The 17,247-nt window shown below is 36.6% G+C and overlaps 1 protein-coding gene across 9 annotated transcripts in view; it reads left to right on the plus strand.

Moving 5' to 3' along the window:
- AKAP9 (A-kinase anchoring protein 9) overlaps positions 1-17,247 on the plus strand; it is a 131,621-nt gene that overhangs the window by 45,040 nt on the left and 69,334 nt on the right. For 7 of the 9 annotated variants that reach the window (XM_087892872.1, XM_087892878.1, XM_087892874.1 and 4 more), the window contains 5 exons: positions 1,294-1,518; positions 1,768-1,899; positions 2,330-2,433; positions 3,410-3,618; positions 11,749-11,957. In XM_087892872.1, coding sequence (XP_087748998.1) covers positions 1,294-1,518; positions 1,768-1,899; positions 2,330-2,433; positions 3,410-3,618; positions 11,749-11,957 — 879 coding nt within the window. The remainder of the gene's footprint in view (positions 1-1,293; positions 1,519-1,767; positions 1,900-2,329; positions 2,434-3,409; positions 3,619-11,748; positions 11,958-17,247) is intronic. The other 2 variants (XM_087892875.1, XM_087892877.1) reach the window with 1 other exon arrangement.

The raw sequence follows: 17,247 nt of genomic DNA on the forward strand, positions 1-17,247 counted from the left end.
AAGATGCCTCTATCTTTCTGACGCAAAAAAAGAAAAGAAAAGAAAGAATCAGTTCCCTAGACTTTTGGGGATTTCTGACCTGATCAGCTGGTTATCGGGAGACTGCAAATCTCTCCTGGCTCTTGCTAGGCTTTGGGAAACTATCCCCTATGTAAAAGCAGCCACTTCAGGACAAACTTCCCAAAACCTTTGACTCTCTCCTCTCCCAGAAAATCTCATTTCCTCTATAAAAAAACTAAAAATGTTGGGAGAGACAAACTTTTCAGCTTTTTGCCTAGAAGACTTACAGAAAAAAAAAATCAACTCATAAGGCGATAGCGCAACATGTTCAGCAAATTGGCAGAAAATGGATTTTTGAAAACTTTTCGCTGTCTGTCTTACAGGGGACTTACTGGGTCCTAAACTCAGTCATACAAAGAGCAAAAAGCTGGGTTATAAACGCTTAAACTTTTTGAGTTGCACTTTTTTCTTCAGTTCAGGGAAAAAAGCTGCAGAAAGATTTTCTTTCCTTCCTTCCTTCCTACCCTCAATTCTTCATCTTTGAGTCAAGGGATAGAGATTGGTGGACAGAGGTGGGGACTTTAGTTTTAGCACCTAATGGTGTCTGTCTGGGGTGGGGCGGGGAGAGAAAGATCAAGAAGTTTTATGATTGACCATGGGCATACAGCAGCAAACCCTGCCTCTTCCCAAAACCTAGCAGGAGCCAGGAGAGGTTAGCAGTTTCTTGACGGCCAGCTGATCAGGTCAGAAAGCTCCAAAATCAGCCACCATTTCACAAGGAATTTTTGAAGTCCTGAAAATGGCAGCTGTTTCCAGGAGGTATGAGGAACAGAGTAAGACCTGCAAAGTCCTACCGGGTGGGGGTGGGGGGGCAGGAGAAAGGCAGGGAGTGCTGCTGCATCTTCCTGGTCAATCCTAAAGGTGAATGACTGGGAATGCTGCAGTCATTGTAAATTTAAAACAAGGTCATATGTAATTTTGGGACATGGTTCTAATTTTGAATGTTCGTTAAGTGACCCGTCATATCTTGTGGACTACTTGTATTCCATTCTTTTTCTGAACAATTCTTCCTCCCTCTTATATTTTATCTATTTACCCAGCAAACATTACTGCTGAGCAATAAAAAACACAGGTTGAGGATCTTCCGTTTGCCCGTTGGAATGGATTAACGTCTTCAGGGCAAACTTACTTTTTATAACCGTGTCCACTTCTAGAATTGCTTATCATAAAATTAAATGACAATTCTTTCGTGGCTGATATTCTATTTTTAATACTTACAAACAAAAATTACAGATTGCAAATGAAGTTTCAACTTCCAGCATTCTTACTTCAACCCAGATATTGTCTTATGAGGATCGTCTGGAAGATATGCATCAAGAGCTTGTTCGTCAGTATCAAGAACATCAGCAGGCAACAGAAATATTAAAACAGAGTCACATGCAGCAGTTGGAGAGGCAGAAAGAAAATCAAGAGCTTCTCCTCACAGAGCTTGATAGTCTTAAATTACAGTTAGCAGAGGTAATGTGAACTGGGATTTCTAATATTTCATGTATTTGGCCAATTTTCAAGGTTCAATTTGTCTTAAAATCATAAATATTGCAATCTATTTCATCTGCTGCATTTTCTGTGACGATGAGACCTATGTCTTGTTAATAATACCCTATATAGGACTGTTACTCTATTATATTTTGTTTGTATTTATTTATAAACTTGGATTTTGTTGCATTTGCAGAGTTTCTAATATGAGACATCTCATTTTGTTTTTAGAATATTAATGAAAATGTCATAACAGAAAGAGAACAAATGCTTTTAGATGAACTAGAATCACTAAAGAAGCAATTAATAGCTGGGAGAGAAAAGCAACTCTCTGAGTTAAAAAACAGCAGTACTCAAACACAGGTAATGTTAATTTGCTGCTCTGGTATATAAATACAATGGCATTGTGACTATGCAGTGTAGGTCATTTCCAGGTGACTGTCAGATTTGCTTAAATGGGTGTTGATTACATAGGAAGGTGGAGTTTAACTGATATTCTATTGAAAATAAAGTCTTATTTTAATATTGCTATAGTAACGTCCTACAGGGAAGCAAGAAGTTATTTACTTAGCATAACTATTTAATTCTGACAGGCTGTGACTAATATTCTTCCATTGCCAGAACTAAATGTCCGATAATAGGATAGTTAATTATTATTTAGAATTGCTTGAAACTTGTGAATTATTATTTTTTAAACATCTGCATATCTGCATGAATTAGAACATATGGTGATTGCAATATGACAGGATTTTTGTCTCTTTTTTCTTCTCTCCCATTACCAAAACTTACCCAGAATGAAAGTGTGAATCAGACTGAAAATAAAGAGCATGTTTTAGAAGTTGAAGATGGAGAAGAAAAACATGGACAAACTTCTGTCGACATTCTTTCAAAAGAGAGGTAAGCTGTCAGAAAGGCTAAAAGGTTTAGATTTTTTTTGTTCAATTTTTCTGACATTTCAGTGGAATTAATCCATGCCTATTAATTATTAATGAGATTCCTATTAATAGGAATTAATCCATTCCTTTTCCTTATTTTTCATCCCTTAATTAAAAGTAAGCATGTTTTTTAGAGTAGTGAAATTTTCTTCCAAACCATAAATTTAGTTGTGGTGTTTAGGTATATGAATCTTAACTAAAAATGAAATTTGTTTCTAAAACTGAAAATGATATATAAACTAGACATAAAATATAGCTAGTGATTGCTTTATCTGCCATGGATTTATCTGTGTGCCTGGACTGGTAGCCATGGTCGCACATTCTGGGATCTAACTTTACAAATTACTAATCCCTATATAAAGCAATTATCTGGCAAACACTGTAAACATGCTTGTTCATTTGAAATTAACTTCCATTTAATTCAGTAATATCACTTGATATATATATTACATTGCACAGCATATGTGTTAAAGTAGTAAATGAGTTCTAGCTATTAAATATTTTTTAATATATGAATACTTTTGTAATGACTATTTTCTGAAAAATAATTTGTAACATAAATTGCTTGGTAAACATCTACTTTGGGAGACTATTATACTACATTTTTTACATTCAAGAGAATATTTGATATTTTCTTGATCATGATATGTTATCTAAGCTCAAATGTAACAGCCATTAACTGTGAGGAAATAACTTTTTATGAGCAATTGGAGATTGGGGGGGTAGGATTTAGTAAATAGTTCTTGATTTTAGTTTTAGCAAATCGGTTATCTTATTCATTACCTTTTCAATATATTATCTGCTTTTTTAATTCTTGTCTTATTCCAAGTGATTTAATTTAATAGTGCCATGAGTCCTAGTTTTTGTGTAAAGACAAACTGTGGAAGTAAACACCATATTGTATTTTAATTGGAATTATATTTGTTTTATGAGTTCAGATGTACTTTGCAGAAAGCCAGTAGTAGGCTGATGAAGATTCTGTTGGATATTGTGAAGACTACTGCAGCTGTAGAAGAAACAATTGGACACCTTGTTGTGAAACTTCTAGATCAGTCACCAGAATCTCAGTTCCTTTTTAAAAGTCTTGCATGGGAGGCAAGAGCAGAAGACACCTTAAAACCAAGCATTTACATGGGATATGAGCCAGGTACTTGTAGTAAAGTTATATTCTACGTCTGTTATAGGAAAAGTATTTGTGATACTTAGTTTTAATAATTTCAGGCTGAAATGTATTGAGTATCATGCCTGAGCTCAGAGACAAAATAATTCAGTCTTTTAGTAGCTTATACCTAATAGGCATAATCTTGCCAAAGTAAGACTATAACTTTCTTGCCTACTAAATATATCGTGAGAAATTCTAGGGTGTGGCTATCCTGAACTTTTTCTCTTCTTCCCCATCCAGTTCTGGGCTGCACAGTCCCTTAATCTCTGCCTCTTTCTGGGAAACCTCTTTGTTGCCAAATGTCTCCCTCACTGTTTCTGCAGTGCACGTTTCATCACTTTGAGAGGCCTTAAAATTCAATTACGCAATAAATACAATATGGAAGTTTAACGTTTCTGATCCATAAATAATGTAAATAATTTGTAGCAATTTAAAGTTTTTTCATTCTTGAATCCACAATTTGTTTTCAGAGTTACCGGTTAGCTAATTTCTTAGATATGCTTGAAAATGTCTAATTGCCCGTCAAATAAATAAATAAATAGTAATAGACCATAACTGCATATAATGGGGCCTTATTGGTGACTCTGTTATTCTCCTGTTCTAACATAGTCATGTCAGCTATCATCATGGCTTGTTTGTTTCAGTAAGAAGTTATATACATTATTTTAAAAACAGCTGCCTATCAACTGCAATAAATGTGATATTTTTATAATCAATATCCCTTTGTATCTTAGTAATTAAAAATATGCTCTTTGTCTATCGCATAAATTCCATAAATAAACTTTACCTATTTTCTGTGATGATTTAAACTAAGAATGTACAAAAGTTTTAAATACAAACTATTTTGAGATTGAAATGCTCCACTTAGAAGTTAAAACAGTTCTTTGAGTTTAACCCAGATTGTTCACTGAAAATGTTGTGTGCTTGAAATGGAGCAGTACTAAGCTGGCAATGCTTCTGATAGCATTCAGGCACACTACTCTGACTTCAGAAAAATGTCCTCTAAGAAAGGTCTGATGATGTCTGTGTATAGATACCACAAATTCAATCTCTCACAAGATTTCAGAAATCTTACCTGAATTAGAACTTTTTAAATAAATTTGGAGAAGATACATAGAGAAAGATTTAAGGAGTGATTTAGCATTACGTAGATTACACCTCCTAAAGATGGAAAGTTAGTGGTAAGGTAGACTTTAGCAATGTATTGAAACAACCTGAGATGGCTGTATTGTGCATTGACAGTCCTGATAACATTTAACAACATGCTATTGGAAAAGTATATATCCATCTTTGGAAAATCTACTCCAAATTAACAATTTATGGGTCAAAGTACAGGTAGGCCTAAACTTACAACCATTCATTTAGTGAGTGTTCAAAGTTACAACAGCATTGAAAAAAAAATGACTTACAACCACATTTGTAACCATTGCAGCCTCCCAGAGTTATGTGATTAAAATTCAAGTACTTGGCAATTGGCATGTATTTATGACAATTGTAATGTCCCAGGGTCATGTGATTGCCATTCATGGCCTTTCTGACAAGCAAAGTCAAGGGGAGAAGCTGGATTTGCTCAACAACTACATAATTCATTTAACTGTGTGATTCACTTAACCACTGTGGCAAAAAAGATTGAAAATAAGGAACAACTCACTGCTTTGCTTAACAATGGAAGTTCTGGTCGCAATTATGGTTGCAAGTCAAGAACTATCTAGAGATTTACCTAAATAATTTTTGATTTTGAATTGTAATGGTGATTTCAATGGAGTCAAATGATAGAATATATTTTGCTAATTTTTTCCATACTTTTCCTGACCTAAACATAATCTCTCCTTACTGTTTTGGCAATCTAATAGGAGATTATAGTGAGTATGTTATTACAAACATTTAATTGGTTTAATTTATATCTGTTGAATAGATTTATCAGCAATGAGTACCTAATTTTTACATAGGATACCTACATATTTTACATTGGATTGGTCTTTCTTGATCGATTATGGTACAATCTCAAGGAATTTGGCCTCTTTCTAGAAAAGTGTCATCTAGACAGCCAGACTGATAATGACAATTTCTCTAGGATTCTAATAGTAAGAGCAGTTGGTCATTTATTTTTAGAATACGATTCTACTATCAATATGGCACTAGATTTAGGGTAATCTGTGCTACATGAATATGGTACAACTTTTTATACAACAGACTTCAAAAATGTAATTTCAAAATAGTAATCCACATTGCTTTTCTGTGCTGGTTTTGCCTTAGAGAAATATAAATTTTGTATGCTCATGTTTACATTCCAGTACAATTCAGAAAAAGAAATTCATTTCAACGAAACAATTCTGTCTTATCATGGCAGTTAGATTAAAAGAGTAAATCCAATAGATTTGTGGTTTAAACTTAATAGTAAATTTGGAAATAAAAACTTTTTGTTCTTCTACTGTTACTACACAATTGTGATAATAAAAGTGGCATTTTAAAATATTAAATAAACTGTTGTACACAGTGGCAAATAGCACCATTTTTTATATTGGATGGAAATGAAATTTATTTCATCTGGAGGTCATCTGAATGGAGATATGCATATGACTCAGAAAGGACAAATTCTTTCTAAAAAGCTGATATGCTGTTTGAAAATTATATTGGTATAAGATTTAGCTATAGCCTTGGCTAGTTCAGGAATTACAGCTTTTCTTAGAAAAAAATTGATTCACTTCAATAGCATCCTTCATGAAATCCTTGATCAGTATAAATTGTTTTAGATGTCAGTACTCAACAATAATTTGTAAAGTTCAGAACTTAGAAAGCAGGTTCAAATCATATTATACTATCCACCTTATCTCACAATTCATTTCCCAACATAAGCTGTGTTATTTAATTTTGTGGCAAAAACATTTGGGAACAAATTTTGAAAAATCACCTACATCTGTATCCAAGCCTAGCCAGGTTTTAAGGCATCTGAGGCCTTACTTTGTTGTAAATTCCCTAAAGTAGCCATAATGAGATAGGAAGCAAATAAATTGAACGCACCACCTTTCACTATTTTTGGAGAAGTTTTGTTTTGTTTTTTGCTTTGTCTGATGGTTTGGTTTCCCAACTATATGAGTATTAGAAAATGTGGCTTTGACAATGTTTTCTAATACAAGTATACTAGAATTCATTGTCACTGTGATCTAATACTAGTATACTAGAACATATTGTCACTGCACATATAATTCAATGTTGTGTGTAGATTTGTCATCTTTCGTCCATATAATAGACTTCTGTCTATTTGCTGGCCAAAGTCAACACTCTCTGAACTTTTGAGCCTAGCAACATAAAGCCTGCAATTTCACTTTCTCTTCTTTATCTTTGCATTGGACTGGCATTGCTTGTTGCCATAGTCTTCATTTTTTATTTTTTATTTTTTTGTAATTTTAAGCAATAGATTAACTTTTTTATTCTCTTCTTTTAAATCCCAAGAATGCTTTTCCAAAGGCAACTGGACTTTCCTGTGTTTTTTTTTCTTTGAAAACATTTTTCTTCTTATCCCAAAAGCTTCTTTAGTTTCTGAAGAAGCAAGAAAGTCCAGTTGCCTTTTGGAAAAGCACCCTTGGATACCATGACTCGGATGATTGGGAATCTCTATAGATAGCTCTTCTTTTATCTTGAGCAAGAATCTCCTTAAGTTTTCTTAGCTTCCAATAATCAAAGTGATACTATCAGCATATTTTAGTCCAGAGTAATTGGTAATGATATATCTGCATATAAGTTAAATAAAATATTTTACATTTGCATATCAAATAAATAGAATGATAAATCTTGGCTACCATAGACATTCTTCAGTAGGCAATGAGGTGACCTAGTATTCCCATGATTTTGAAGGCTATTAACAATTTATGTTCTGCTAAGTCAGAAACCTTATCATGCTTAATAAAGCAAAACCAGATATAGTTCTGGAATTCTCCTTGTTCCATTATTTAAAAGAAATAAATCTTTTTGATTCAATAATTAAATAGATAAATATTTTTCAATAATTAACATTTATGGAATTTTGAAGAAATGGTATTACTTATTCTAAAGTAGTTCATGCAACGTAAAACATCAAATCATCCAGAAAATGTCCTCGTAAGAACCCAAATTAAAGGATATGATAAATTAATGTAAATATATGAGTGAAATATTTTAATTTTTTAATTTTCTGTAATCTTTAAAAATATTAGAATACCATGGTCTATAACTTAAAGGACAAAGATATGTTTCTGTTATCATGAAGAGCATAATACTTGATAGTCCAAACTTATAGTGGTAACTAGTTATCCTTAACCATCTCAGAAAAGCTAAGGAGGTTGGACCTAGTTAATACACTGCTGAAATACCGCCAAGAGACACTTGGAATATTGACTTGGTTAGAAAGTTAACAGAAAAAAAATCCTTCCTAGTATGTGACTTATCAAAATTACAAGGGCCTTCCCAAAAGTTGCCAAGAATTTTTATAAATCACATTTATAAGCTATCCAATGCAAAATTACCTTGAGTCAATATTACTTGATGGGAACTTGACTATTACCTTTATAAGTGTAGGTTTACTTCGCTTTATTGGATTCATTATGCAATTGATTGATTTCATTCAACAATTCATTTAATGCAAAAATATTCACTTTTAAGAGATTGGTGCCAGTCTTTAAAACAGCAAAATTTCTTCCTATCAGAATTGCAGTTAACCGAAATCCTTTCTGCTCTCACTTGCATTGTCTGTTAATGTTATCATAGGGTCAAAACAGCTATCAATATTTTATCCAACTCAAAATGAAAAGAATTGACCTTTAATCCTAGAAACAAAGTTGTCTGATAAAGAATGAGCTTTCAGCCTCGGTGAAACTATTCTGCTCAACATAATGAAGAATGCCAATAAAAGTCATGATATTATTTACTACATGTTTTGTCTGCCATGCTTATCATGTGCATTAGAAATCTATAGAAAAAATGAACAAAATTGTTTTCCTTTGTATAGGACGTAAGACAAGGAAAATGTGCTTAAAAGTAAGGTTTTAAAAGTATACAAGAACATTTGTCAATGCATTTGGTTTACATAATGCAATATTACAGCCAACAAAATCCTTTTCTCTACTTATTCAGTGTCCTTCTTTAGGGAAATTGTCCTTCAGTGTCCTTTCTTTAGGGAAACATGAAAAGTTTTTAGGAAACTATTGAATACCAAGTCCCGAAATCTATTGTCACTATTCCAGTCTACAGAGAGAAGAAAAACTCAGTGTGTTGTTTTAGCTACAAAAAATAATGTCAAGAATGTATATTCCAAAGTTAAAATATTGTGCAGTGCACACTGCAATGAAGTTCCAGGTTTTACCCTTAATTATAAATATTCATTGTTCTTTGCTTATAGTATAGAATACCCAATAACTAATTTATCCTTTTATTTGACTGTATTTTTCTGTAGCTCTGCTTACTGTACTCCAGGTTGTTATTTGTCAGAAGCTGAGCAGGGTCTCTTACCTGGTCAGTACTTAAGATGGGTGAACTTCAAAGAGCATCAGTTGCATCAGTAAGTGGTGTTGATGGCTCAGTAGAGGGTAGATCTTCCCTCAACTCAGTCTTAACCGATGTTTTGGTATAGCATTGACAAACAATATCCTGGATATTCATTGCAAATGTGCTTTCTGCTCTGAGGATATTAAAGCCCTTTCATCTTCTGGCCCTGAAGTAACTTTTCAAATTATTCAAAGTGACAGTGGTGATGTCTATAATTTTTAAGCACTGCCCATTTAAAATCCATTGCGTTGTAAATTGGCTAATGGTATATGTCAGACATCCTTGATGAAATTGCATATTGTGCCTAGGAGTTTATTTCTGCAGGACATGGAAGTGCTTTGAAATCCTGTGCAGATGAAAGGTGCCAAGTGAACATAAATTAAATTCATCCAGTTACTCATTTCATTCATAAAAAACAATGAGTTTTCTTTTCATGGAGTATTTCGATTAGTATTTTTGTTAGCTTTACAAAGCTAAAAGGAGATATATAACAGTAATTACCATTAAGGAAAATATTTCAGACAAGGTATAAAGAGTAATTTAAAATATGGTACATTCACTTTAAAATATAATCAGAATGTTTGGGACTTTTATTGAAGCAGTTACCCTGTTTCCCCCAAAATAAGACATCCTTTGATAATAAGCCCAATTGGGCTTTTGAATGCATGGCAATAAGGCCAAGCGCTTATTTCAGATTTCAAAAAAATATAAGACAGGGTCTTATTTTCAGGGAAACACGGTAGGTTTTCAAAAGAAATGACTAAGGAGTCACTCTTAATTATTCCTTTTAAAGGTTCTGAATTGTACTGAGCCATATTTAAGTACTTTGGTCTGATAAAATTTGTCCTTAGAAGTTTGAAAAAAAAGATCTTTTAGGTCAATGAACATAAGTGTACATATATTTCTTGTGACAGTATAATGTAAAAGTACTTTCTTTTATATCCTAATGTCAGATCAGGTAGTTTAGCTTGCTTTTTGTCAAGTATATTTATGCTTGATCAAGATGCCCTTTTCACTGGAAACAAGTCTTTTTTTCCCCAATTGGTGCTTTAAACAAAAAGCCTCAAAGCAACAGTATGCTTACAGTATGTTATATATAGAAGAGCCATCATGGCACAGTGGTTAGAATGCAGTACTGCAGGCTACTTCTGCCGGCTGCCAGGAGTATGCAATTCGATTCTCACCGGCTCAAGGTTGACTCAGCCTTCTGAGGTGGGTAAAATGAGGACCCAGATTGTTGGGGGCAATATGCTGACTCCGTAAACTGCTTAGAGAGGGTTGTAAAGCACTGTGAAGCAGTATATAAGTCTTAAGTGCTATTGCTATTTTTAAAAATAAAGATTAAGATTAGTAAAAGCTAATAAAAAAGATAAAGGCAGAGATAGCAGATTAACTCCTTAAAATCCATTTTTATACTAACTGTTAATTAAGGGTTGACTTGAATTCTCAGATTAAAATGAGTTAGGACAAAAATTGGACATCTCCAAAAAAATCTCAGAATAGAGATTTTTCACACCTAAGGCAACAGGTTGTCATTTGCAGTGGAATGTTCTGAAAAATTTTGGGCTGGAAATGTTTTGGAAAGAAACATTTTGGCAAATCCCTGCCCACTACAAAATTATTAATAGATTTTCAACTGCAGTCACATTTGTATAAAATACTACTTCACAATGAAATGATTTTCATGTTGTTGGTTTGATAATATATTTTCATATATTTTTGTACATAATAACTAACCATTTATATTACTCTGCAAACATAATTTATAACTTGCTATTCATATTTATTTGAAAGTCTAACTTTAGTCATAAATAGATATGCATGAGATTTAACCTTGTTTCTATATCCTCAAATATCAAGACACTTTAAATTTAGATGGACCTGCTTTAGAACAGTTCTCTAGACATACTTTCTAGATGGATGAAAATGATTGGCAAAAGAAAGATGTTTAATCTATGAGGATTCATGCTAAGAAAAGGAAGATAGAATCATGTATCTTTCATTAATAGGATCAAACATCTTCAATGATCAGATTGTTTTCATTTCACATAAATACAAATTGAATTCTTTGTTTTCCATTAATGATATTACTAAACTATTTTCAATTATTGAATTAAAATGTAGAACAATAATTTATTAGTGGCAGAGTTTTAGTGTTTTCTCAAAATGGAATTTGAATGCAATCAGATTATCTCTGTGCTTGCAATGTGCATATTTTATACTAGACAACTGTAATGCCTAAATAGAAGGTAATGCTTGAAATATAACCCTATAGGTAAATAGATAGATTTAACCAATTAGATTAGTTTTCATAATGTGCTGATATTCAAATATTTTTCTTCTGTTAGTATCTCCTTTTGTATTTGCTGTCTGCTTTGTAATTAACTGACTTCATTTGTGTAATTTTATTGCAAGGTGTAATTTATTTTATTGCTTGATGTACTTCATTCTCAGTGGAAATATTTCTGTTTATTATATAGTTTATTTGATCATATTCATTAACTTGTATAAGAAAGATCCTGCTAGTGTTAGAAACAAAACAAAAAAAGCAACAAGAGGGACATTGTTTTTTCTTTTAATTTTTTTGTTGTACAGAAAGGCCATCATCTCAGTATATTGGCAATGATCTTGAAAGTCAAGACAATATCATGTGGTCAGAAATCACAGATGAAGACTTTGAATTCACCCAGTTCCTTGGCATGGAAATAGATGCAAAAAATGAAGAGCTAATTCTAAATATCAATAGCCGACTTCAAGCAGTATTTGAAAAACTTCTTCAAACAATAAATGAAACTGCTAATCAGGTAATATTGTTTAATTATAGCCTTGAAAGAATGTCTGAGTGGAAAAGACAAAATGAAATTGCTTAATTTCGTTAGTTTCCTTTTAAAAAAAAATTCTGAGAGTACTTTATTGTACGGACTTTTTACTATGATTACAAGTTAGTTTCTTTTAGCCCTATATTGCAACATCATGATGTTAAATATTAATTAAATATTATTTCAATCAATGTTTATATAAACTCAAAGCTGCATTTCTTTTTCAGATATTTTATTTATAATGTATCTCCATTTAAAAAGTTTAAAACACAAGTTTGAAAGGCCTTTTGTCATGCTATTAGTATGTTTCAAGGTGCGTGTTCAGTTAGAAAAGATAGTTTCCAAAAAGCTGGAGTGTACAGGAACACAAATGTAGTATCTGTAACAGGATAAATTATCTGATTTTTTTTTAAGATCCTGTTGCAGTTGCTTCTGGGATCCTAGGAAAAAGCACAGTTATTTCAAAAATTGTAGACACATATTGTAGTTAATGCTCTCTCTATTCCAAAACATTTTCTATAAAGTACTGAAATGTTTTTATTTTCCTTACCTCTCATCAGCAACTTGATGTTTAGAATAATAGAATAGGCACATTCAAGATACAATCCAAAATTTCTGTACTAAATATATTTTCCTCTTGTTTAAATAATTATTGAGCAAGGTAACATTTATAATTGAACAGAAAATGGTGTTTGAAAAGAGCAATAAATGTGTAATAAAGATAAAATTTTAAATGGCTAATATTTAAGTCGAAAGCAAAAAAAGCATGATCTCTCTGAAGTATATATATATATTTATATTTGCAGTAATTACAGTGGAACTCCCTTCTCCTTTCCCTACTTCCCAAAAGCACTGTATATTGGATCAGGTACTCTTTTTAACTTTATAAGCACAACTATGTTCCAAGAAAACTATATTATCGCTATCAAGTTCTATTCTGACAATTCAGTATCTTAAAATCTGTACTGTCTTCCAAGTCAGCAAACAAAGATTGTCAGTCAAAGGTTGACCATTAAGTTCATATTTTGTGATTCCTTTATCACAAGATGTACTACATAATGATTATTTTTCTGTTGTTTATCTTCTACTATGTCACAAATTCCAAAGGAAATATTATATGGATAATGTGATGGTGTTATGACAGAAAAATTCTAAAAACTAATTAAATTTATAACAAGTAACTCATTTACTTTCTACAGGCAACATTTTTGCTAGATGCACAAAACTCACATGGAATAAATAATTTTCCTACAGTCTGTTAAGAATCTATTGAATCTATTTCTCTGTACAGTGCAAGAATCCAGATTCAAAGCATCTCAGATGCCTGTCTGATCTCTGCTTAAACACAATGAGTGAAAGGAAGTCTACCATCTCTCTTGGAATTTTTTCATGTTGAATTGCCCTTATTGTTAGATACATTTTGGTAAAGTTGTCAAGGGTAAATGCCTTAACTGTGCCAGGGGTCAGCTATAGTGCAGCAGTGCAGGGGTTAATCCAAACTCCCACCTGTCCAGCTCCTCCCACTAACCCCTCCTTACCTAAGTCTCCGCCTTCTGGCATAAAAGGTGGGCACGCTCCTCCTTGCTCTTCAGATCCAGATGTTGCAAGTGTTGTTGAGATGATCCTGTGAATAAAAGAGATTTAGTTAATCTACTGACTCATGTCTTGTTGTTGGGCCTGATCCATGAATCCTTGTAACAATATGGTAGCAGAGGATGGTTGGATGGCCCAATAACCTCCGAACCTACAACGAAGATACATCACTGCCTACGAGATGGCAACTCCACCGAAGCAAAGGGACAGCAACCCAGCAGGATCGCCTAGGAAGGCAGAAACCAAGACTGATCCCAAAGCCATCACAACGGAGGAAAGGAGGGAGACCAACAAAAGGGAAATAACGAATCCCGGTGATCAGGAGGAAGAAAAACTGAGGATCGACGTCCTGAGGCTGCTAAAAGAGCGAGCCAATGACAAGAATCTCCTCGCGGACCTACGAAGCTTCATAATAGACCGCGAGGTGGCGGGGAGCGAGGAAGACTCAGACCCGGAGCCCGAAGAACTGAATTCGGTGAGTGGATCGCCCCAGAACGACCCCACTACGGTCACCGAGCCCCACAGCCCCGCGCTAAATTCAAAACGGCGGCCATCTTTGACCACGTGGTCGGGCAAAATGGCCGACCCCCGCCCAATCAGAAGCCGGGATTCAAAATGGCCGGCGCGCGAAAAATATCCGACCCCAAGCGATGATGAAAACGACTGGGGCGAGGGGGCAGAGTCCGATTCGGGCCGCGGGGACCCCCCAACCGAACGGCAAGTCGACGAGGCCATGAGGACCCTCGCCGCCGCCTTCGGCCCGGGCCTCAAAGTCACAAGAAGGGATCCGGAAGGGCCCAAACGAAAGGGAAGGCGAGGAGAGGGGCACCGGAACGCCCACCCGAGGGTCGACGATGCCCACGCCAGCACACCAAACCCCCTGCGCACCCCAAGGACACCGCGCCGCCGATCGCCCGGACCGCGCACCCCAGAACGCAGGGACTGGGCCAGCTACTTACTTTCGTCGCCGAGACCCCAGCACCGCCAGGATCGTCACCCTGATGAAGCCGCTGCTGACCGCCACCATCCGGAGCGCACCTGGACCCCCAAGACCGAAGTCGAGGCCTACCCAGCCGATGAAGACCTCTACGCCGGAGCCGCGATGAACAGGTCCTTCCTCGACGACGGCAGGGCAGAAATGGACTTCGCGCATGCGCTCTTCCGCCTAGAAGAAGAAAAGAGAAAAAAATCACAAAGCGGGACTTTTAAAATGCCGGCTAGCGTTCCCATGCCGTATTGCTGTTATAGGCACATAAGGAACCATGGACAGCAGCCAGCAGTAAGTAACTTTACAAATAATGCTGGGAACTTACCGAGTGACTTTCCTAAGTTGAGGATGGATGGGGGCAATATCCTAGAGTGGTCACAGCAGCTCCAAGTAGTGTTCCTAAAAGAAAATATGTCACATTTTATTAATGACCCCCCAGAGAAACCTTGGTCCTTGGAATTGGACTGTACGCACCATAGGGCTTTTTACCTTTTAATTGCAAGCATATCTCCCACGATCTATCACTGCATTGGTCATAATCTCACAGTATCTGAAATCATACAGAAAATGTTTGGGTTGTATTACAGTGAGAGTGTGTCCACCACTACCCAGATCTCCAAAGACTTCTTCTCTGCCAGACTAAAACCAGGGGCCCCCATAAGTGAGCACCTAGTGTCCTTAAGCGCTACCAGAGCAGAACTCCACCTTAGGGGGGAGGTCATATCCGATCAGATCATGAAGAGTGTAATAATTAACTCTTTAGATCACTCATGGGACAGCTTCTTATCACACTTAGATACCATTAGCCTAGGCCTGCTATCCGTGGAAAAGCTGTCCAACAAACTCATAGCAGAAGACAATCTCAAGAGGAGGCGCTCTGGCCCCTCCACAGAGCATAAGAGCGAGAAAAGAGTAGTCTTCCAAGAGAAACAACACAACATATCAGAGTGTTATATCTGTGGATCAAGGGGGCATCTCAAGAGAGACTGCCCCAAGAACTACAGGGAGAGAGGCAGACCTGAACATAGGTTCAGGCAAACAGAGAGACGCACCTCTGAGGAGAGATACAGGCGCAGAGATTCACCCAACCCCAGAGATAGAAGAGGGAATAGAGACAGCTCACGTGACAGCAGAACGGGGTCATTATATGGGATAGGAGAACGCACTCACATAACACATCAGGGCAGAGACACCAATTCATGGCTCCTAGACTCTGGAGCCTCCAACCACACCACATACAACCAGAAACTTCTCTCATCGTTCCAAAGAGAGGATTTCTCAATCAAGGTTGCAGACCAAAGCGAGGTTAAGGTAACAGGCAAGGGGACAGTTATATTGCCAGGAGTAGGGGAAATAGAGGGGGTACTGCTGGTCCCGGAGATACCCCACAACATATTGGCCGCAGTAAAACTCAGCAAGGAATCAGGGGTTAAGGTGACCTTTACGGAAGGGAATGTTCAAGTCAGCAAGGGCGGAAAGGACATAGGGAGAGTGACCATCAGTCAAGGGTTACCCCATGTAACGTTCTTTGAGGGTAGCACACACAGCATATACGCCAGCTCGGAAAGCATAGAAGACCTTAACCAGAACAGAATTGAAGGAGGACAGGTAGATGAGGGAGAGGTAGAGAACAAGAAGAACACGACACTAGAGACACGACACAGCAGACACACTCAGAGAGGGCCCTCGATAGGCAAGCCCATGCACGACGACTGTGCACACCTATTACACAGGAAGCTAGGGCACGCAAGTTTCCCCGTAATCCAAAAAATGGCCAACTGTACCGAGGGCATCAAAATAAAGAGCTGTGAAAACTACCTCGAGTGCTCGGTGTGCAAATGTTCTAAGTTAAAGGTCAAACCCAGGCCTAAGAAGTCATCACGCGCCGCCAAACAGATATTCAATTTAGTCCACATGGATTTGGTAGGGCCCCTAAGGCCATCCATAAAATACAAAAAAAGATACTTTCTCACCATCGTGGACGATTATAGTCGATATGGCTTCGTCTATACCCTAAAGAGAAAGGATGAGGCCTTCCAAAAATTCAAAGAGTTCTACAAAAGGGTAGAGACACAGAACAACACCCAAATCAAGCAAATCATGACTGACAGAGGGTCCGAGTTCCTATCAAGGGACTTCTCCCATTGGCTCAGATCCAAGGGCGTGCTTCACTTTACGTCGTCCCCATTTTCGGCCTTTCAGAACGGGGTCGCAGAACGACGAAACTCAACGCTGCAAACAATGGTCAGGTGCGCCTTAGAGGACGCGGGCATTGGCCAACACTTCTGGTCTGAGGCCTTGGTTTACTCCAACTACACACTTAACAGAACATGGTCCAGTGTGATAGACAAAACGCCATACGAGCTCATGTACAACAAAAAGCCACAAATAGCACACTTACACGTATTCGGCGTAACCGCCGATGTCCACATACCCAAACAGCTGCGCAGAAAAGGGGACAAAGTATCCAGAAGACTGAGGTTCATGGGGTATGAACCGGGAACCAAGGGCTACAGGTTTGTGGACAGTAACGACAGGTTCGTGGTATCTAGGACGGCGGCATTCCATGAGCAAGCCAACTGGTCCAGGATACATTTGAACGAGGTGCCCAACAAGCTAGAAAGTAGGCCAGACGAGCAAGCACAAGACAAACACGAAAAGGTGAATAGACAGGAAAAGAAGGGACCCAAACCC

The sequence above is a fragment of the Pantherophis guttatus genome, chromosome 4, assembly GCF_059756535.1.
Source record: "Pantherophis guttatus breed Tessera chromosome 4, ASM5975653v1, whole genome shotgun sequence".
Classification (NCBI taxonomy): domain Eukaryota; kingdom Metazoa; phylum Chordata; class Lepidosauria; order Squamata; family Colubridae; genus Pantherophis; species Pantherophis guttatus.